Source organism: Vigna unguiculata, chromosome 6 (assembly GCF_037176805.1).
Source record: "Vigna unguiculata cultivar grain cowpea cultivar isolate G323 ecotype 2 chromosome 6, ASM3717680v1, whole genome shotgun sequence".
Lineage (NCBI taxonomy): Eukaryota > Viridiplantae > Streptophyta > Magnoliopsida > Fabales > Fabaceae > Vigna > Vigna unguiculata.
This window is the reverse complement of record NC_140797.1, coordinates 6,524,823-6,546,769: the sequence shown is the minus strand read 5'-3', so window position 1 is coordinate 6,546,769 and position 21,947 is coordinate 6,524,823. Positions and strand designations below refer to the sequence as shown.

General features: G+C 36.4%; 1 protein-coding gene across 3 annotated transcripts; it reads left to right on the top strand.

The window, feature by feature from the left end:
* Nucleotides 1–371: 371 nt before the first annotated feature.
* Nucleotides 372–14,184, top strand: LOC114187685 (zinc metalloproteinase-like protein). Of its 3 annotated transcripts, none has more exons than XM_028075995.2 (12): nt 372–487; nt 1,113–1,372; nt 2,477–2,686; nt 5,735–5,815; nt 5,926–6,012; nt 6,106–6,201; nt 6,669–6,722; nt 6,812–7,172; nt 13,074–13,281; nt 13,422–13,470; nt 13,545–13,584; nt 13,711–14,184. In XM_028075995.2, exons 2-12 carry the CDS (start codon nt 1,130–1,132, stop codon nt 13,866–13,868), a joined length of 1,587 nt encoding a protein of 528 aa, XP_027931796.1. In that variant the 5' UTR covers nt 372–487; nt 1,113–1,129; the 3' UTR covers nt 13,869–14,184. The 3 variants fall into 3 exon arrangements, with proteins under 3 accessions (XP_027931796.1, XP_027931792.1, XP_027931793.1); XM_028075991.2 differs by having other exon boundaries at nt 6,812–7,433; XM_028075992.2 differs by having other exon boundaries at nt 401–487; nt 1,123–1,372; nt 6,812–7,433.
* The last annotated feature ends 7,763 nt before the right edge of the window (nt 14,185–21,947 follow it).

The window sequence follows — 21,947 nt, the reverse complement described above, 5'->3', positions numbered from 1 at the left end:
AAGTTTAAGCTTATTTTTATTAATTTTATTTCTTAATGGCACCATGATATTTTGATATAACATTTAATTTAATATATATACATAAAGATAAATCATATACCATTTATCTAAATCCGTTTAAGAATGAAACAAGGTTTATCTATTGTAAAGTTATAAACAAGAAACAAAATATAAATTCTCTAATTAGTTAATAAAAGTTATGAGCTCATTTAATTTAAATTATACTCATAAAAAAAATATTATGTGGGCATCGCATTAGTGTAATAACTAGTATTATTTTTTCATCCATTTTCTTTTACTTACTTTGACTTCACTTATTTCGTTATACTGTAATGGATTAATTAATAATTATTTATTAATTAATAGCAAAATATAAATAGACATCTAGATTCTTCCACTTTGTGTGTATATGCCGAGCGCCCACGTCCGTCTCCCTGTCCTATAATTTTCATTCATCTTTCCTCAATTTTTCACTCCTTCGCGTCAGGTAACTCAATTCTCCCCCTGCTTGTGTAATTTCAGTTCTGATCATGTCAATTTTCTCTTTTCTCCATACTATTATTGCATGGATCTGTTTTTGTTAAAAACTATGTCTTTATTTTATTCTTCATTTTATCGGTTTTGTGGTTTGAGGTCGGCGTTGAATTATGAATTCTCACAAGACTTTCTTTAATTCTTCAGAATTTGGTTATGGAAGTTGTGAGTTTCTTAAAATTTGTCAAATTACTTATACTCATTTTGAGTTAATTTGTTGGATTGGTGTGATTAAATTTTCTCAAATTTGGTTGCATATGTATCTATATGAAGTTTTTGAGCTTTACTCTCTTACGAATTGTGGTTCAATTTGTGAAAATTTCTTGTGTTGGGATCCCTAGCTGCTTTCCAGTTTTAGAGGTGCCCTTATAAAAATTGTTCAATTTAATTTTTCAAATATGTGGGAAGGGAAATTTTTTTGAAGATCGAGGTTAATTTACTCGGTAGTTTAACCCTTCGTGTATCCCTGTACTCATACCTAGACAGAGAGAGAGATGTTTTAGGTGTCTATAATATTCCTTCTAGGACCTTGTTTGTACCAAAAGTATAATCAGTGAAAAATGACTGGACCTGTTTAGATTCTTGTAGATTAAATATGCAACCTCAATCGAGCCTGCTTAACGTCTCTGTTACATGGAGGGGAAAGAAATTTGTTGTAGAGATGAATATAGGTGCCACTGTTAAGGATCTAGGACAGGAATTGCAAAAGTTAACGAATATCAATGAAGATACGATGCGGTTCATTGTTCCACAAATTTCTGGTAGAGCGTCAAAACTACTGACTCCATTTTCAGCAGAGCATGCAGTTTTAAGTCTGCAGGAAGCTTCAATTACTGAGGTACTGCCATTTCCATATTCTCTATCATGTGGGTTAACATTTAACTACATGAAAAATATTGTTCTTATGGTCTTCATTGACATGGATATAGTTTTTATTGTTCTATGAATCATTGCATTGTATTTGCTGCTTTCCTTAATAGTTTTTTTCAGGTCATCCCACTGGTTTTCCCTAGTCCATTGGACGAGAGTTTCATGATACTTTTGTGCTATTTATCTAAAATTCAGGTGTAAAAATTTCTCTTGAACCAAACTATCGTTAACTACCTACGATGGAACCTCTAATTCTGGGTTATGAAATTGATTACATTCTTCAGCAGACTTGAGTGAATTGGCTCTTTTAAAATGGTATTTGATAAGAGTCCAAGCCTTGAACCCATTGGTCAATTGTCATGTGAAGTTGTCAACAAAAGGTGGCCCAAATCTAATGGAATGGTTGTATGAGTTACAAGTTAAGCTTAGTAAGAAGCATGTGAGCTGGTGGGAACATTGTGATTGAGGAGTTGGTTATTTTAGTAGGGCCTATGGGGTGTCAGAAGGGGAGTGTTAGTAATAGACTTTTTGTCTTAAACGTATGTTGGGAGAGTGACATTTGAGAATATCTTGGACATTTTCTTTAGCCATTGTTGAGGAAGACTTACTCTTTGTAATGAGCATTGCTCCTGGGAATATCTAAGCTGAGACAGTCATTCTCTACTTTCCTTGTTGTTACTGTAATTATCATTTTTTTTTTCCATTGATTGATTTTCAATTATTATCACTATTCTACAAATTATCATTTTATATTTATTCCTTCCATCCTGGATTGCAATTTTACTCGGTTTTTAATATAGAAAGGAAAAAAAAAATGCTACTACTTTTATTGTTTGATTAAAATGTCACATTGATATTCGCTCTTCCAACTAGCATTTCTGTCGAAGAACATTTTACAGTCAAATGACGGTGATTTTAATGTTATGATCCAAATTCATTTCTTCACAAGGCGATTGAACTGTTTATTCATATACATCCTTTGTGTTTGTTTTATCAATGCTAGTAATTATCACTATTATACCATGGGAAAACGGTTGATATGTTGACTTAAGTCACTATTTTTATTCCCCAGGCCAGGTCAATTATCATGATGGGTGTGTCAACTAATGAGGTTGAAGAGGTTCTTCAAAGTTCGAAAACAGATTTAAGAATAGCTGGATTTGAGGATGAAGAGAAGAGAGTGAAACAGAGAATTTCACATGGACCTCATATTTCATTAAAACTCCCACAAGGGCAGTATATATTTTGTGAATTTCGCACACTTCAAATTCCAGGATTAGAGGTACTATATTGCTATATGATTATTAATGTTTGTGTTCAATAAAAGAATCACAGAACTCATATTTATCTTTTAGATCACTTTATACTCCTGCATTTACATTGTTACTAGGAACTAGTAATAGGGTGTTTTGGTAAAGTATTCCAAGAGTGTAAACATCATTTTACTATGTGATTATTATTGAAATGATGAAGTTTCAGGAATAGAGGGAGAAAATAGAGGCAAAATACTCTAAAATTGGCATTGATTTGATGTGATATGACTTGTTAGAATGTGATGATAAGATTTATAAAACCTACTGCATTATCAGTTCAGTTTCCACGTCTTCATTTTGCTCATACTTCTAGTTAGTTATTTGTTACCTTTTTGTTCATTGTAAAAATGCGTGTAACAATTTGTTTGTTTCTCTAACATATGTACCAATTTTGCGCCTACTCCTTTCACTTGGCATATTAGGTTAGTGCACCAACATTCTCATGTAATGTGTCTTGTTTTTCAGAAGTGTAATGTCTCAAGCTTAATTTAATTCTCCTCTTGACTTAGTACATAGTGACTTGTGGGGACCCTCTTCCGTTCCCTTTTCCAATAATATTGCTTACTATATTTTTTTGGATGTGTATTTTATGCTAATAATCCACTATTTACAACACTCCCTCTCAAGTTGGTAAATAAATATTGATCATTTCCAACTTGCCTACAAGATCTTGGAATTTGCCTATGGAAGTCCCTTAGTGAAGATGTTTGCTAACTGGAGTCTTGTAAGGACATGGGTTGTAACCAATAAACCTTTGTCAAGATTATCTTTGATGAAGTGCTTGTTAATTTCAATATGTTTGGTCCCATTATGTACTAGGTTATGAACATTGGTCATGACTGACTTGTTTTTACAATACAATTACATTGCGATGTCAACCTTTATTCTTAGGTCATCTAGTATGATCTTTGTTCTGGTACTCCAATAGTTCCAAATCGCTTAGAAATTGAAGTCAAAGACAATTTAAATACACCTTCTCTTTCAATCTTCCAAAGTGCCTTTTAAGGAAAAAACAGTGAAAGAGTTCCAGGCTCTAAAGTTGACAATACTTCAGATGCAGTGATTGACCCTAACTATGTTATCTTAATGGACTTGAGGTTGAACAATTTTCATCTAAAGTCCTTCATACACACCTTGGGAAAGGGCTCAAAACTCAACTTTGTAACTTCAACAAGATACCTTATCCTGTTTTTTGCTTCTCTAGGTCACTAGACTTTCTCCCATAAACATTAAGTGCCCAGAGGTAGATATCGGTGATAGAACTTGCAAAGTCTACATATTATGCATAAATTGGCTTATCATAGTATTTACATAAATAAGTTTTTCTAACAATATATGATATTGGGTCTTTCTAGAGGAGAGTTTTCTTCTCTTCCAATTCTATGATTTTGTTCAATCAGAACTCTTGAGGTTCTATATCCTTACTTGTTTCTTTGAGGAGACCTGACACATTTTCTTTGGGTGATGAAAATTGCCATTTTTGAATAAGAAACCTATATTGCAAAGAAATACTTAAGTTTTCCTAAGTTTTCCATTTCAAATTGGGTCACCAATTTTTCCTTTAAAGCTAGTTTCTCTGTTTCATGATCTCTTGTAATAATCATGTAACCACATAGACTAGCAATCAGGGAAGTTGGCATTTAATGGAGTGCTTTATGGCTTTGCTTATATCCTAAGGAAATCATCACATTTGTAAATCTTCTTAAGAAAAAGAGATATACTAATAAGTAACAAAATTAATATCTAATAAAGGGAAATATTTCCTAAGAAATTTCCTTGTCAAATTATATGATATCTCCTTATTTGATGTAATAAAATCATATCTCTGAAGAAATATAAGGCTGGAACAGAGGATAGAGTGGTCGACACTCTCTCTAGTGATGCTTGGTTGAGAGGCAGAATTCATGATTCATTGAAAGAAGCTGGGTTTCATGCAGGCTTTGAACTATAGAGGTTGAGGTTGCACTATATGGGGAGGCTAGTATTAGATAAAGAATCCACGAAAATTCCCTAAATTCTACAGGAATTTCATGATTCCAACATTGGAGGCCACTCAGGTTTTTTAGAATTTACAAGAGAATTTCAAGTTTATTATACTATAGAGGAATATAGGGGTAGATCCAAAAATAGAACTAAGAATGTGATGTTTGTCTAAGAAACAAGGCTCAAACTCTATCATGGGATGGTTTACTGCAACTACTTCCAATTCTATGCAATACATGAGTGATGTAGCCATGAATTTTGTAAGATTTATTGAATGTGTCAAAGCAGAAAAGGATTTATCTGTTTATTAATAATTAAAATTACAAAATAAAGAGTAATAAGGGATATAAATCCCTGATTGTTAGCTGTACATATTTCCTAATTACAGAAAACTAACCATATTTGTAACTGATTTCATTGGAGAACCACCTAAGGCTATAAGAGTGAATACCATAATGGTGGTGATCGATAGAATGAGAAAATATGCTCGTTTCTTCTCACTATAAAGGAAAAGATAAAACAGAACGAAATCAGATTCATATAATCTGGTCTTGAAATTAACTACCCAAATAAACTGGAATAAAGAACAATAAAATCAGATCAGATTTGAATAATCTGATATTGATCTTAACTACCTAAATTGTATAGAGGCCTTATTTGAAATTCAAATCTGAAGTAAAAGTACATATACAACTAGCAACATAAACTACTCCTACCAATAGGCAATTTAGGGTGCACTTTGACATCATAAACTTATTATTGAATAGTTTTATATACTCTATTATTAGTCTGTGTTAAGCACATGCTTTGATATTGATATTGTACTAATGATATATTGTGTTTTGGTAAAAATTATCATACATTATTCTTTGGGACTGGAAAAGCATAATCTATGAATATGATATTTTGCCTTATTAACTGATTGTTTTACTGTTATCAATTTTCCAATATATTCTTTGCCACCTTTCTCATAATGTAAAAATTTTAATGGAGGTCAACTGATCATGGATGAATTTGCTTTCCCTTATTTTCAGTTGAATCCTCCAGCTGCTGAAGCACTTAAAAGAATGCACATGCTTGCTGCAGATCCTGGAATTGTCGCTGTCATGAACAAGGTATACTGCTCATACCCAAATTAATTGACTGAACTAATATATATTTGTATATATTTGTGCTATAATGAAAATATGCTACAAGTTCTGAAGATGTTTTGCATATTATATAGCATCGATGGCGTGTTGGAATTATGACGGAGATGGCTCCTGTTGGTTATGTTGGTGTGGACCCAAAATGCATTCTTGGTTTTAACAAGGTATTGGATTTCACAGGATGACAAAACATGGCATTAAGTGATTGTCATTGTCCTGTTGTTGAATTCTCCTTTCTGTTTTCATTCTTATTACAGAATCATGGAGAGGAAATATCACTGCGCCTACGGACTGATGACCTCAAAGGTTTCAGGAAATATGAAAGCATCAAGAAAACTCTACTGCATGAACTTGTAAGCTATATGTTAGGTTTCTTAGAGCTAGAAACCCAAGCTACTCGGGCAGAACTCACTCACACCAACACAGAAAGAAACAGAAACAGAATTTTATTATTCTATCAAAGAATGCGTCCAGGGAAAGACAACAATTCCCCCCTCACAGGATCTGTTGTGACTCCTGTTTACACTTACAAAAACAAAACCGATTCCCCCTTTTACAACACTACCCCCCTTTTTATTTATACTTTTCCTAAAACAAACTTTCATTCCCCAACAACCTACTAACAGACTAACTAACTAACTAACTCAGTTCTTATTTCTTCTCACATACACCTTTAATATTCTATCACTATAGCACACACCTGAAGTGCAATTTTTTTTCTTCTATTGATCCTAAAGTAATTTTAGTATGAAAATAAGGAAAAAAATAAATTTCTACTGTGTATTTCATAAATGGAAGTTATTGAACAAACTTATTTCAGGCACACATGGTATACTCTGAACATGATGCGAACTTTTATGCTCTGGATAAGCAGGTGAGTCCATATGCTTGAGTGTTTGGCCTTCTTTCCTTTATTATGCTCTGATTTATTGCCATATGATGATTCAGTTTGTTCCTTGACAGTTAAATCAAGAAGCGTCTAGTTTAGACTGGACTAGATCTGCAAGCCGCACTTTGAGTGGATTAAGGAATACTTCAACCTATGAAGACGACATTATAGCTGACAATAGCAGTATTCCTCAGAAGCTTGGAGGTGACAGGACAGATCAGCTAATAAGTGCACGCGAATCTTCAGTTGCTGCTGCTTACCATCGATTGGCTAATGTGTCTCCAAACAAGCTGGGAGGGTCTGAATTGAATCAAGATCTGGATCCTGGTTATTCTAGTCATAGTTTGAGTGAAAAAAAATCTGATTGCATGATATCTGCCTCCAAAGAAATTGAAGATATTCAAATGGCTGTCACTGATAACAAAGAACATAGAGGTGAGCCTGACCCCGATGATCATATTATCAATGGAATGAATCACGAGCCTGATCCAGATGATTCTCATCATGGTAAAGCTGTTGATTATGATGTTAGTTCAGGAATTGCTGATAGCAAGACTTTTGAACAACCTAATGATTTTGGTGTAAGGCAAGTTTTGCAATCTGAGACAAGTACTGGTAATATGGTAGCAAAATACGCATCCCTTGCTAATCAAGATACTTCAGAAGCATCTACGGAATCTATTGCTCCAATTATAGGTAATTGCTCGCCAGTAATATGTAGTCTGTGTAGCCATATCCAGTCAAGGATGAGCATTCTATAATCATAAACCTAACAATGATTACTTGGAACCAGAAAACAGCAATTTAAAACAGGGAAACTATTGGACTAAAGGATTAAACACACACACGCACACATTTTTTACTAGAATAATCTGATTTATAGACCATACTTGAAGAACATGCATCAAGTGCACAGGGTATTCCTTACTGAGGTGCATCCACCTTCTATACTTTACACGACATTTTAACTCCCTTATAGGTTTGGCACTATGGGTAGATAGTACTAACTGGCATAAAACATTACTGCCTACTACTGAATTAATACAAACATAACTATCTGTCTTATGGATTCTGAAAAGTCAAAGGGTAAGTCCTCAAAGTTCCAACTCGTCTATTTGTAGACACATGTTGGATGCTAACAACTTGATTAAGTATATTCATACTCCTCCTCAAGCTTGTGGTGGCTGAATCTAGGTAGAGATGAGGAATGGCTTTTAATTTGTGATTAGTTTGATTTTCAGCAAAGGTTTTAAAAAGTATAAAATAGGTCAAACTTGAGATTTAGAATGAAGAAGATAGATCCACATAAGTTTAGAACAAGCATCTAAAAAGGTTATGTAATATTTTGCACCACTAGTACTAGGCATAGGGGTAGGAGCCCAAATGTCAATGTAACCAAATCTAAAGGAGTATTATTGTTGGGTTTTTAATAAACTTAAATGTATTAACCATTATGGGTAACTAGCCGTTGTAAGAAACTAGCCCTTGTGAGTGGTTAATGCACTAGCCGTTGGAGTCTAGGTAGTTAATGAGTTAGCTGTTTATAGTCGTTTATAGCTGTTTTTAGTACAACGGTCAGAAAATGTGAGTCTATAAATTGTATTGTATATTGTATGAATAAACATCAACAACAAGAGGTGAATAAAGTTTTTTCACAAGTAGAGAGTTGTTGTCTACAAAGTGGTAACAATTATAAGATGTATCAGATTTGAAAAAGGGGAGCTGATGCATTTTTTCTTGAACACAAGTATCACATAAGTTTAGAACAAGCATCTAAAAAGGTTATGTAATATTTTGTACCACTAGTACTAGGCATAGGAGAAGGAGCCCAAATGTCAATGTAACCAAATCTAAAGGAGTATTATAAGATGTATCAGATTTGGAAAAGGGGAGCTGATGCATTTTTTCTTGAACACAAGTATCACAAAAGACATTAGAAATAGCAGTATCAGTTTTGCCAACATGAATATTGTTTTGTTTCAACACTTGAACAGATGGACAAGAAGCATGTGCAAGGTAGGAATGCCATAAAGAAACTATAGAATTTACATAAGTGTGAGTGGGAGAAGAGCGGAATGGATAAAAAACATACAATCCATCTTTTAGGAAGCCTTAGATCTACTTTTTGTCCCAAGTTTTAACATAGCATACATTAGAATGAAATTCAAAATATACATTATTGTCTTAGGAAACTTGGAAGCACTGATTAGATTTTTTTGAAATATGAGGAACGTGCAAAAGATTTTTTAAAAACAATTCTGTTTTTGTGTGTGGGCTATGAAAAGTAGTAGAACCAATGTGAGAAATAGACATACATCTTCCATCACCTAGAGTGACAGTAATTTCCTGCGTAGTTGTAAAATTATTAGAGTCATGAGTCATATGGTGTGTGGCTCCACTATCCAGATATCAAAGAGGATCATTTAGAGTGGAGGGTGTTCCTAGAAGTGAAGGAGTACCATCATGAATTTATGAGGAGCAAAGTTGGGATTGGTTAGCAAAAATGGAAGGTTGAAAATCATGTTTAAACTTGTGCCAACAATGTTTGGCAGTATGACCAAACTTGTTACAAATTTGACATTGTGGTTTTTGTTGCTGCCAAGAAATTCTTGGAGCTTTCTTGGTATTGTTGAAACGTTGATTCTTGACAAGTAGTTGTTTTGGTTTGTAGATTTGTTGTTTTGCCGGTAGTATTGAGGACCTTTATTTTGATAGGTGTTGTTGGAACCTTAGATGATAGTGTTGTTGATAACAGTAAAATCAATGATATTGTATTTTTCGAGACGCTCTTCTTGGTTAAAGAGCAAGGCCTCTATTTCTTCAATGGTGTAAGGATTTGTGCGAGTGAGAATGGAAGTGACAAAATTGTCATAGTCCTTGTTGAGAATAAAGAAAATAGGATTTGAGATTAATCTCCCTTGTGTATAAACCACACATAGGGTAATAATCTATTTATAGTAGAGAGAGGTACAATTAAAAAGAGTAACTGAAAAAATAGAGTAAATAGAAGATATTGTTGGATATTATGATTAACAATATCTTAATAATATCAAACAATATCTAAACAATATCTAACACTCCTCCTCAAGCTGGAGCATACAAATTGTATGTGCCAAGCTTGTTACAAATATAATCAATTCTAGCCAGTGGCCCGTTTTGACCTGGCCCGATTTTGGCCCGCTTTATATGGGCCAGTCCGGGTTGGCCCGGTATGGTGAAACGGGTTGAATTTTTGGACCCGGCCCGCCGGCTACATGATTCTATTTCATGATTTTAGATTTTTGGCCAAATTTCAAAACTTAAACTTTCATAATAATTCACTGAATCAAAGAATAGAACACTGAAAATGAAAGTGTACTGTCTGGACAAAGAAAGGGCCAAAGTAACGAAAATGCACTAAATTGTTTTCGAAAGTGGAAGGCAAATTGTTACTTTCAATAACGTAAACAAAAAATCCATAATCATACATAGTATTTGAAATATGAATGCCACCAATATACATATTAAACAGTGGTAGGAATATCACCAAATGAAGCAACAGATGGCAGAAACTCTCAAGAAATGGAAGCAATAGAAATGGCAGAAACACTCGGCATATGGAAGCAATGGCAATCGACAAAAGCAAAGAAAATCAGAGCAAGACCTTGACCAACAATTAGGGCTAATCGCAATTAGGGCAAAGCAGATTAGGGGAAATTGTAAATTAGGGCAAAAAATTAGGGAAATCGCAAAATAAGGGAAAATCCCCCATAAACGAACATGTTCTTGGTGGTTGGGACTGTCGATCGTCGCAGTCCGCCTCTAATAGCATGGACAAGTTGTGGTCGCGTTCGAGAAAGAGACTCGTGGTGGTGGTTGCATCGAGATTCGTCCTGGTGTGGTGGCCGCATCTCGCGATGGACGATTGGAGACGTGATGGCTGCGCTTGTGGAGTCGTGGTTCAGTGTCGTGGTGGAGTTCGACGTAGAAACCAGAGTGAGTGAGAAGAGAACGGGAAGAGTGAGAAGAGAAGAGAACGAGAATGAAAGGAGAGTGGGTGAGAAACAACAGCACATGCTTTCTTAAGTGAAAACGGGTCGCGGGCTGGCCCGTCTCTTGCTGCGGGCTGACTCGATAGGTTGACGGGTTGGGCGGGCCGGGTTGATGTGGGTTGACGGGCTGAAATTTCTAACCCGACCCGTCTCTTTTAGGGCGGGCTGGCGGGCTGACCCGTCGGGCTTGGCCCATTTTGCCAACCCTACCGTAAAGACTTAGTAAAAATATCTGCTAGCTGATCACTTGAGTTAACAACTCAGTTCGTGGCAGGGTCGGGGGAAGGAGGCAATAACTCATTGAACTCATGAAAAAGAGCATGGATTTTGCCCATATAATCAGTCATAGAGGTTTGATGTTTAGAGGAAACAAGATCTGCAAATTTAGAACATACACCATGGAGACATTGAGTATCATTGGTGTATAATAACTTGGCATGCTCCCAGATTTGAGCACATGTTTTGTAGAAATGAAAAAGTTGCTTTAATGAAGGATCAAGAGTACCCTTGAGAACCACACATAATTGAGCATCAATGGTTTCCCAACAGTCGTCCTCAGCAGGAGTGAGAGTACGTGCTTTCGGGGCAAGATGATCAAGATACCTCTGACTCTTAAGCCATAATCGGACGTCTGATGACCATGTGGCATAATTAGGGCCAGTTAACTTGTCAATGGATAAGTGTACATTAACATAGTTAATGTAGATGGACGGGTCAGACACACCAGAAGAGATTTCAGAACTGGAAGAGGTAGCGGAAGATGCCATGGAGGAAGAGAAGAGAGAGGAAAGAAGAAAAAACCCCTAAAATACCAAAGAGGTCCGATTGAATCAACAAGACCAGATCCAGAAAAAGTAGGAATAGACGATTCTGGCGCAGGTGATCGCTGTCGGAGACATTGGGTGACGCGCTGCCAAGCACGGTGGCGAAATAGGAGGATGCGCGGCTTCGAACGACGTGTGAGGGAGTGTAGCTGCTTCGACGGCTCTGGCTTTGAGGTCACCTGGCCGGGGCGATCAGAATTGTGTGGTCGCCAGTCGGAACTGGCACTCCAGCGACGACGATGGCGACATCGGAGACAATGGTTGCAACGACAGGGGCGATAAAAAAAAATACTTTTAAGCTCTAGATACCATGTTGAGAATAAAGAAAATGGGGTTTGAGATTAATCTCCCTTGTGTATAAACCACACATAGGGTAATAATCTATTTATAGTAGAGAGAGCTACAATTAAAAAGAGTAATTGAAAAAATAGAATAAATAGAAGATATTGTTTGATATTGTGATTAATAATATCTTAACAATATCTTAATAATATCAAACAATATCTAAACAATGCTGAGAAGCGCATTATCAAGATTAAGGTATTTGGGTGGGGTATCTTGACCATCCAAGAATTTGAAAAGTTGTAATCCTCTGATTGTGGCAAGTTGGCAAGCACTTGTTGCTACCCGATAGTTTTCAGTGGTAAGTTTGTGGGAGATAGGTGTGTTGAAAGCTTGTGGGTGGTAGGAGGAGGTAACGGTGGTGGTTTCGGAGTTGTGGGTTGTAGAAGAATTTTCAAAAGCCATGACAGTAGTGGGTTGTAGAAGAATTTTCAAAAGCCATGACAGTAGCTCTGATTATCGTGTAAGGAAAAGAAACACAGAGAGAGAAAGGGAAAGAATATTGATAAACTGTGAAAAGTATTTTACAAAGAAAATGTTAACTAATCTATTTACACTAGAGAGAAAAAACAAATATATAGAGAGGGAAGAGTAACTGAAAATAACAGAATCAGTTACTCTGTTGTGTTATCAGATTAAGAAAGGAATTATTGACAGCAATTTGTCTAATATACTGTTAGGGTATAAGGAGGAGAAGCTAGTTAAGGTATTTGGAATATTAATTAGCTAGTTATATCTGTGTTTGTAACAAGCTCAGTGCATATGACATTTATACTCCAACTCAAGGGGGAGTTTAAAGATTTTAATATGCAAATAGGAAAATATTATATAGCCTTAATTTTAGGTATTATGTTTTATATTTCTTTTGTTTCCTTTATTTGTATCAATACTATTGCCTATAAATAGAGAATCGTGTATGCTAATAACACAGTATTCCTTTAATCCTTTAGCTACTCGAATAGGACAAGGATCTTGTGGTACGAGGTCTCGTAGCTTGAAGCATTACCCTTCTGTCCGAACTGTTGCTTCATTGAATTGGTTCCATGTTCTACTTAAATATTGGATATTAAGTTAATGAAAGAAATGTTTACAACCAACCTGCTCATGGGGAATCTTATGTAAAAATAAATCTGATGCAGAAACTGTTCTGAATGATGTGGTTCCCACACCAGAATTGTCTACACTGCAAACTAGTGAACCTGATCCTGATGATCAAGAATTTCAGAGAATAAATGATACCTCAACTGCTGTTTGTAACCGTTTACTGAAGGCTGTGGAAATGCTAAGACGTGAAGTTAGTGCAACGCAAGCCACTTCGATCCTTCAAACTCTCCTGAAAATAATTAGGTATGCTTATGCAAATGTTGGTTGAGCTCTCAATGAACGGCTTGCTTTAAAATCTTTTAGAAAGTACTTCTAGTAATTTTATGTTTAGTTATGCTTTAAGCTTTTCCTTTTCCGATATCTTTGCTTCAATCTGATGGCAGGAATGTGATTGAACACCCTTTAGTGGAAAAGTACAAGAGATTGCGGAAGGTACATAATGTTATATCTTAAGATTAACTTCAAAAAAATAAATGATATCTATATAACAAACATTTTGATTACAGGCTAATCCAGTCATTGAGAGGAACATTCTAAATAATAAAGGTTTGTACTTTCTGACCATGAGTTATAATTTAGTAGTGCTTGTGTGAAGTGATTTTTTCTATAAGCTGATGCTAATATTATATGCTAAAATTTGGGGTATTATCTTTTTCATTTTTACTGCTACAGCTGCCTTGGAAATTCTATTTCTGGTCGGCTTCAGCGAAGATGTTATGTTTGACAATCTTGGGAAGGAAGATGCTTACTTGGTGTTAAAGAAGAATGATCCTGGCTTATTGTGGCTTGCTAAGTCAACCCTTGAATCAAGCACAGGCTTAGCTTGCTAGCCCAGAAAACGGTTCTGAAAGGCAAAGCAAAATTGTACATCGAAGTACTCTCTTGCAAGATTTCCATTGTATGATATGAGTTTGTAAAGTTTGTCAGTTTCTGTATTTTTAGTCACTATCCAGTAGATAAAATTGAACACACGGAAACACAGGGAGAAGGAAGAACTGCATTTGAAGTTCAATCAGAAACCTGGTACAATATCGGTGGTAATATTCGAGTTGTTCATTGCACAATGCTAGATGTCATTCTGTTGTATTTTATTGAATGTATATACATTTCATGAATAAAGGGAATCCATTAAGTGTTGTTTGTTTACCATTGATAATTGGAAAATAATAGGTTTCTTCCTGCACCTCCAAGATTTCTTCAACATTTCCAATCATTTTCGAAATTTCATAAATAGCCTTTGGCTATTTGATCAGGTACAGCAGTAAAAATATAAAAAATTCATCTCTCCTCTCTTTCCTATTTAATTTTAACGAATCCTACCTTTTCCATTTACCCTAATGACGGCGCAGCACCCCCAAACCCCAACCAAAGCTGATTTCATAAAGGTATTTTTCTTCTCTTCTTCGTCCCAAACCTTTCGCTACCTGAAGTTGTTTGTTCTCTTCATCGTGGTGTAGTGGTAGTTTTGGCTGCGCTTCTCTCCTCAGCTCTCAACTCTGTTCACTCATTAAATTTCTTCGTCAGATAATGTTAACGCTGTTTGCTAATAAGTCCTTGCATTGCATGTGAGTTAGGAAGAATGTTGAATTAATGAATGTGTGTTGTTTTGCGTAAGTTTGATGTGAGATTTGTGAAGGGGAGGGATGTGTAAGCACTCAACAAAAATAAGAGACAGAATTAACTCAACAAAAGCAATACTAGCCAGAATAAGAGCAACGAAATTAGGAAATATTCTCATTCCATGAAAGCAAGGAAAATTTCTCTCCAAACAGAATATCCGTACCACTTTCCAGAAAACAGTATATGAGATAGAGAGAGAAGAAAGAGTCTAACGAAAAGTTTTTCCTCCTTTTTCATTTTTACATTTATTCTATTTATACCAACTACTTCTTCACGTAATCCTTCAGCCACCCACTTTCTTTCTTGAATCGTGTGCTTTTTTTCTTGGTCATGATTTCCACACCCTCATCCACGTGGCCTCTCTGTACTGGCTTGCTAATAACGGACTCCACCTCATCCGTATTTTGCATTATCCTTACATTACTCCCCCAACGAAATCGACCTTGTCCTCAAGGTGGAAATGAGGATAAGCCCGTGTCATAACAGTAGAATCTTCCCACGTAGCTTCTGTTGTGGAGCCATTTTCCCATTGAATTATGGATTGATGAACTTGTTGGTCACCTCTGATGACAATGCGTGTATTTAGAACTGCCACGGGTTGAATAAGGGGAGAAATGTCACTGTTACAAATGGGTAAGGGAACATATGGTCGGTCATGACTGCCTCGACAAAGCTTCAATGGAATACGTGGTGGATCTTTGCTGCAGTTGGAAGTTGAAGCTTATAAGCCACTTTCCCAATCTTTTCGATAACCGGATCAAAGTATCATAAACCCAATTTTTGATTCTCTCGCAGAGCTAATGAGTGTTGTCTATAAGGCTGTAACTTTACTAGAACCAAGTCACCAATCTAAAATTCAACATCTAAATGCCTTTTATCAGCATATTGCTTCTGAATTTGCTGAACTCGCTGCAAATTGGACTTAAGTTTCTACAGAATGTCATCTCGAGAAAGCAATTGCTCTTGTACTGGTATAGGATCAGTCTCGTGGGGCACATACTTAATTATCTGCGGTGGATCTCGCCCATAAACAGCTCGAAACGGAGTCATACCTGTGCTAGAATGATATGATGTATTGTACCAATATTCAGCCCATGTAAGCATCCCAGACCACTCCTTAGGTGCATCAAAAGTAAAACATCTGAGATACAACTCCAAGCATTTGTTAAGGATTTCGGATTGGCCATCAGATTGAGGGTGGTAGGCAGATGATATCTTGAGTGTTGTGCCACTAAGTTGCCATAGAATTTTCCAAAAATGGCTAGTGAAGACCTTGTCTCGATCAGAGACTATTGATTTTGGCAATCCATGTAATTTGACTATGTTCTTAAAGAAAATTTCAGCAACTGATTTACTGGTGAAATCGTGTTTCATTGGAGTGAAATGAGCTGCCTTAGATAACCGGTCAACTACCACATATATTACGGTGAACCCATGCGAAACAGGAAGGCCTGTGATAAAATCCATGGCCAAATCCTTCCAAATTTGAGAAGGGATAGGAAGTGGTTGCAGGAAACCAGCAGGGAGCGTAGTGGCCACCTTAGCTTGTTGACAAATCAAGCAGTGTTACTCTTAATATCGTGGTGCATTCCTTTCCAATAAAATTGGGCAGCAACTCTAGCTAAAGTTCGAGAGAACCCCAAATGTCCACCAATCACCGAACTACGAAATTCATTCAATAATATATGAATTAACTCATGTCCAGATGGAACCACCAACCTTCTTTTCCATAGTAACAATTCGTGATGCACCGAATAACGAGGGTCAGAGCAAGAATTGTCGTTGCAAGCATCAATCAGGGTCTTAATTTGATTGTCATGTTGTTGGGCTTGTTGTAAGGTGGTCATAAGATGGGGAACCACTTGAGACAAGCCACAAAAAAGATCGTGAGAGTGAATCAGCTGCTAAATTCTCCTTCTCGGGTTTGTATTCAATAGCAAATTCATAGCCAAGTAGCTTATGGAGCCACTTTTGTTGCTCTGGAGTTTGTAAGCTTTGATCCATGAAATTCTGCAAACTTTTCTGATCAGTTTTGATCATAAATTTGTGACCAAGTAGATAATGCCTGAACTTAGCCACCGCTTCAGTCACGGCATAGAGTTCCCTTACATAAGCGGATTGTTGTTGCATTGAGGGTGACATTTTTTTTTTGAAAAATAAGCAATGGGGTGTCGGTTCTGACTTAAGACAGCCCCAATACCAATACCAGAAGCGTCAGTTTCTAACTCAAATGGTAATGAAAAATCTAGTAAGAATAAAACTGGCCGCTTCGTTAATGCAGTTTTCAATTCTGTAAAGGCATGTGAAGCCGCATTTGACCACTTGAAATTGTCTTTCTTAAGTAATTCAGTAAGAGGGCCTGCCAAGGTAGCATAACCTCTGATAAATCTTCTGTAATAGCCTGTAAGTCCCAAAAATCCCCTTAATTGTTTGAGATTTGTAGGGAAAGGCCACTCCAAAATAGCTTGAACCTTGCCATCTTCCATAGAAATTACTGACCCCGAAACAATATGCCCCAAATATTCGATCTGTGGTTTACCAAATGAACATTTAGAGAGCTTGGCATATAATTTGTGTTCTCGCAACAAAGCTAATACTTTCTCCAATTGTTGAATATGAGTGCACCATGAAGGACTATACACCAGAATGTCATCGAAAAAGACAAGAACATATTTCCTGAGCATCGACTGGAAAATGTTGTTCATCAATCCTTGGAACGTGACGGGTGCGTTAGTGAGCCCAAAGGGCATGACTAGCCACTCATACAAGCCTTGATGGGTTCTAAAGGCCGTTTTGTATCTATCCTCTTCCTTTACCAAAATTTGGTGATACCCAGCTCGAAGATCCAGCTTGGAAAAGAATTTAGCTCCATGCAATTCGTCAATCAACTCGTCTAATGTGGGAATTGGAAAGCTATCTTTCACTGTAATGGCATTCAAAGCCCTGTAATCATTGCAAAATGTCCACGTGTCGTCTTTGTTTTTCACTAATATAATTGGAGATGAAAAAAGGCTATTGCTGGGCACAATTATGCCTTCATGTAGCATTTCTTGTACCATTTTCTCAATCTGCTGTTTTTGACTAAAAGGATATCTGTATGGCTTAACTTTAATAGGATTCGATCCATGAACCAAAGGAATAGAATGGTTTTGCGATCGAGGAGGAGGTAATCCACACGGCACAGCAAAAACTTGTTGATATGTATGCAATAATAAGGCTAACTCGGGTTCCATATCCTGAGGTAAGTCCAGAAAGTGATCTTGTGAGGGCCCAAAATGTTGAAAATGGAGAGAATACATTTCTGCAATAGCATCAGTGTGAATCATTCTTCTCAAATGGTGAAATTGGGCCTGATCTGGTAACTTGTTTTGTTCTCCCGTTAGTGTGACAAACTTATCATCAAGCATAAATTTCAAAGATAAGGTACTGTAATCAGAAATGTGAGCTCCAACTGTGGCCAACCAAGAAGCTCCAAGAACTAAATCAGCACCAGAGATAGGAAGTAAATAGACCGGTAACTTAATGACGTGATTTTGAATAGTAACTTCCAGTCGCTTGATAAGACCCTCGACCACCATAGCACTTCCATTCCCAACCAGCACATTAAAATGTGGAATGGGTTCCACTGATAGTTTAAGACAATTAGCAATTCTTGGCTGCAAGAAATTGTCTGAACTACCACTGTCCAAAAGGATCTGAACAGGCAAGCCATTAATGAATCCTTTAAATCGCATAGTACCAATTCCCGCTGAGCCTTTAAGAGCATTAAAAGACAAATGAGGTTCACTCGGAAGTATAGGCTCTGTATTATCCGGCACACTCATAACATCCAAAACAGAGGCGTCAGGACTGTCGTCTTCATCTAAGTGGAACCAGAGATAGTGCTTATTAGGACACTTGTGAGAGGGCGAGTATTTTTCATCACAAGTGAAACATAATCCCTTCTCCCGACGTAACTGAATTTCTGCAGGCGACATTTTCTTCACCAACGCATTGCGTGTGGGTGGGGCCGGATCTGGTTTGGTCAACAAGGGAGGCAGTGCAGTGGACTTGAGGGATTGCAAAGGGGTCTGCTGTGAATGATTCTTTGTATGGGTATGGGACCAATAAGATTTCGGTTTTGTAGCATATTTTTCTTCAAACAATTTAGCGAAAGACACACATCTCATTAACGTCTTGGGCGCCTGTACGAGAACATCTCGACGAATATCAGTACGCAACCCACCTACAAAACAATCTAATAAAGCTTCTGTGGATACACCTTGGACACGATTGGCGAGAGCGGTAAACTTTACATAATATTCCTGCACTGAACCCTCTTGTGTAAGCTTAAACAAATCTGAGCGAGGACATTCATACGGTGAAGGTCCGAATTCCAGTTCCAAAGCACGAGTGAAAGCGACCCAACTCGGAAAAGCTTGATTGTGGGACTGCATTTGGAACCAGGGTACCACCTCTTTTTCTAGGTGCACCGACGCAATGAGCAATCGTTGTTCATCCGGGGTATTATAGTAATAAAAAAACTGTTCCGCTCGAAAAATCCATTGCAATACCTCAGATCCATCAAATTTCGGAAAATCTAATTTAACATTACGTACTTGAAATGAAGGAGAATGTGAAACGGCACGCGAACCTGTGACTAGAGCTTGAATCGATTTCAACACCGCATCCATAGTAGTTTCCAAAGTCTGAAAACGAGTAGAATCATCCCTCTGACGTTCGTGAAGAGATGTAATTAGACTCTGCAAATCATGATTTGTAGTAGCCACTGTAGTGGTTAATTGCTTAACATCGACCACCGCTTCCTTCATACGAGCCATCTCCACTTGCAACTCTTTCAGTCGAGTATTCTCGGCCATGGTAGAAGATGAAAGCACCAATGTAAGCACTCAACAGAATTAACTCAACAAAAGCAATACTAGCTAGAATAAGAGCAACGAAATTAGGAAATATTCTCATTCCATGACAACAAGGTAAATTTCTCTCCAAACAGAATATCCGTACCACTTTCCAGAAAACAGTATATGAGATAGAGAGAGAAGAAAGAGTCTAACGAAGAGTTTTTCCTCCTTTTTCATTTTTACATTTATTCTATTTATACCAACTACTTCTTCACGTAATCCTTCAACCACCCACTTTCTTTCTTGGATCGTGTGCTTTTTTTCTTGGTCATGATTTCCACACCCTCATCAACGTGGCCTCTCTGTACTGGCTTGCTAATAACGGACTCCACCTCATCCGTATTTTGCATTATCCTTATAGGATGTGAGTGTTCACAGAAGTGAAATATAGCCACTACAACTCGATTGTTGGAAAAGAGCCCAAATTAGAAAATGTGTTATGGATATGGTCCTCATGTCGACTTCCGGTCTTCAAAGCTTCTGGACGTGGAGTTCTTAGCTGTGGACTGTGGTCAAATACTGCTTTCGAACATCGGCTTTCACTAAAAGGCTCATTCATATATTAAATTCCGGTGAATGATGAGTTACAGGTATTTCTGGATGTTAATTTTCGCTTAAGAACATTTTTAGATGTCGACAAATCATGGTTATGATATTTGCTCATTATCTTCAACACACAATCTTCTCCATTAGAAATTGGTTTGTCTCTTGGTTTAAATGGAGTCACATTTTTTTTTGTGCCGGAAACATTAGGTTGAACATCAGTTTCATACTTCCTGTACTTATTATCCCTTTCATAGACTAACAATACATACGTTTTTTTCTCAGGTTGACCATTAGCTTTGTAACATCTTATAATGACAATGACGAAACCAACATCAAAAGCTATCCCTCGAATCCACTAAATCAACTCATCTTGTGTGGAAAATATCTATTCAGTTGTAAAATTATTTATATATCTTCCTCACACTTCTTATTTAAAAAATTCTTATTTATAAAAGAAAAGAAATATGAGATGAAACTAGAATTTACTTGTGATTTCATAAAGTTAAAGGGAGATCTTCCATCCTAGATAACTCTCACCACCTAAAACATAGCATTAGTATTCAATACCGAGTTTTTTCAATGATAATAAAAAAATATGAAAATAAAAAAAATTCATAAACAATCAAATAAATATAAAACAAATAAATAAATAAGAACACATTTCAAAACTATACCAGATCTTGAAAGTGGGAACCTATTCTATTGAACTGGAACTCGACATCCAACAAAGGGCATTTTTGAAACTTGACTTCCAGTAGCATGCATACATAATTCATTCTCAAACGGAACTCCACTTCAAGAAACCTCCTTAATCAGAAGTATACATCCGATAAAGGGTATTTTTTGATCTTAACTTCTTGAAGTGTTGGGACATGATTTCTTCTAAACGCAACTCCACTTCTGGGAGCCTCTTACTTGAAAGTCGACATCTCGGTAAAGGGTATCTCTGAATCTCAATTTTCAAAAAAGTGTGGGGCATGTTTTCTTCTTAATCAGAGCTCCTCTGGAGTCTCATTTATTGGAAGTTGAAAAATTTGGTAAATGGTATTTCCAGATCTCGACTTCTAAAAGTGTGGGAGCATGTTTTCTTTCCAAACGAAACTCTACTTTCAGGAGTCCGTTAAATTAGAAGTCGACTTAAAGTTATTTTTCGGATCTCGACTTCCACAAGTGTGGGGACATAACTTTTTTTCTAGGAAGTACATTTTTGAAATTGGAACAAACCGGAAGTGAACATCCAATACATTTGCAAACTCATTTTGTTAGCACATGAAATAAATTAAATCTTTCCATGAATGAATGCATACCTTACTGGTCAAATGAAGGTGAACTAGATGGTAAAATAGGAAGAAACTAACCTACAGAATGCACGAGCACACAATGCTGATGAAGAGAGAATGGTAAATTCACTTTTAATTTTAATTTATTTTTTGAAGGGCATAATTGGAACAACAGAAACTTTTAGAGGTGCAGAAGAAATCTTGGAAATGAAGGAAGAAAACCCCAAAAAATATTAGTATAGGAGACCAATAACATAAAGGGCTCGTTCGGAGGATTACGTTGTTTAATTTATGGTTCTGTTATGTGTAGCTTATCCTATACTTCTGTATTTCTTATTATTTTGGTTGAAACATATTTTTAGTTATTTATAAATTAATGAATTTTGGTTTAGCTTTTTAATTAATATTTTTAAACTTTTTATCCATTATTTTTTTTTATGTTCTTGTTCTAAATCTATTTAAACTACTTTATTTAATTGTTTTTGAGATAAATAAAATAAAATAAAACATTATGAATGAAAAGTTTGATTGTTTTAAGTTAATAAAAACAAAAGTTCAAATA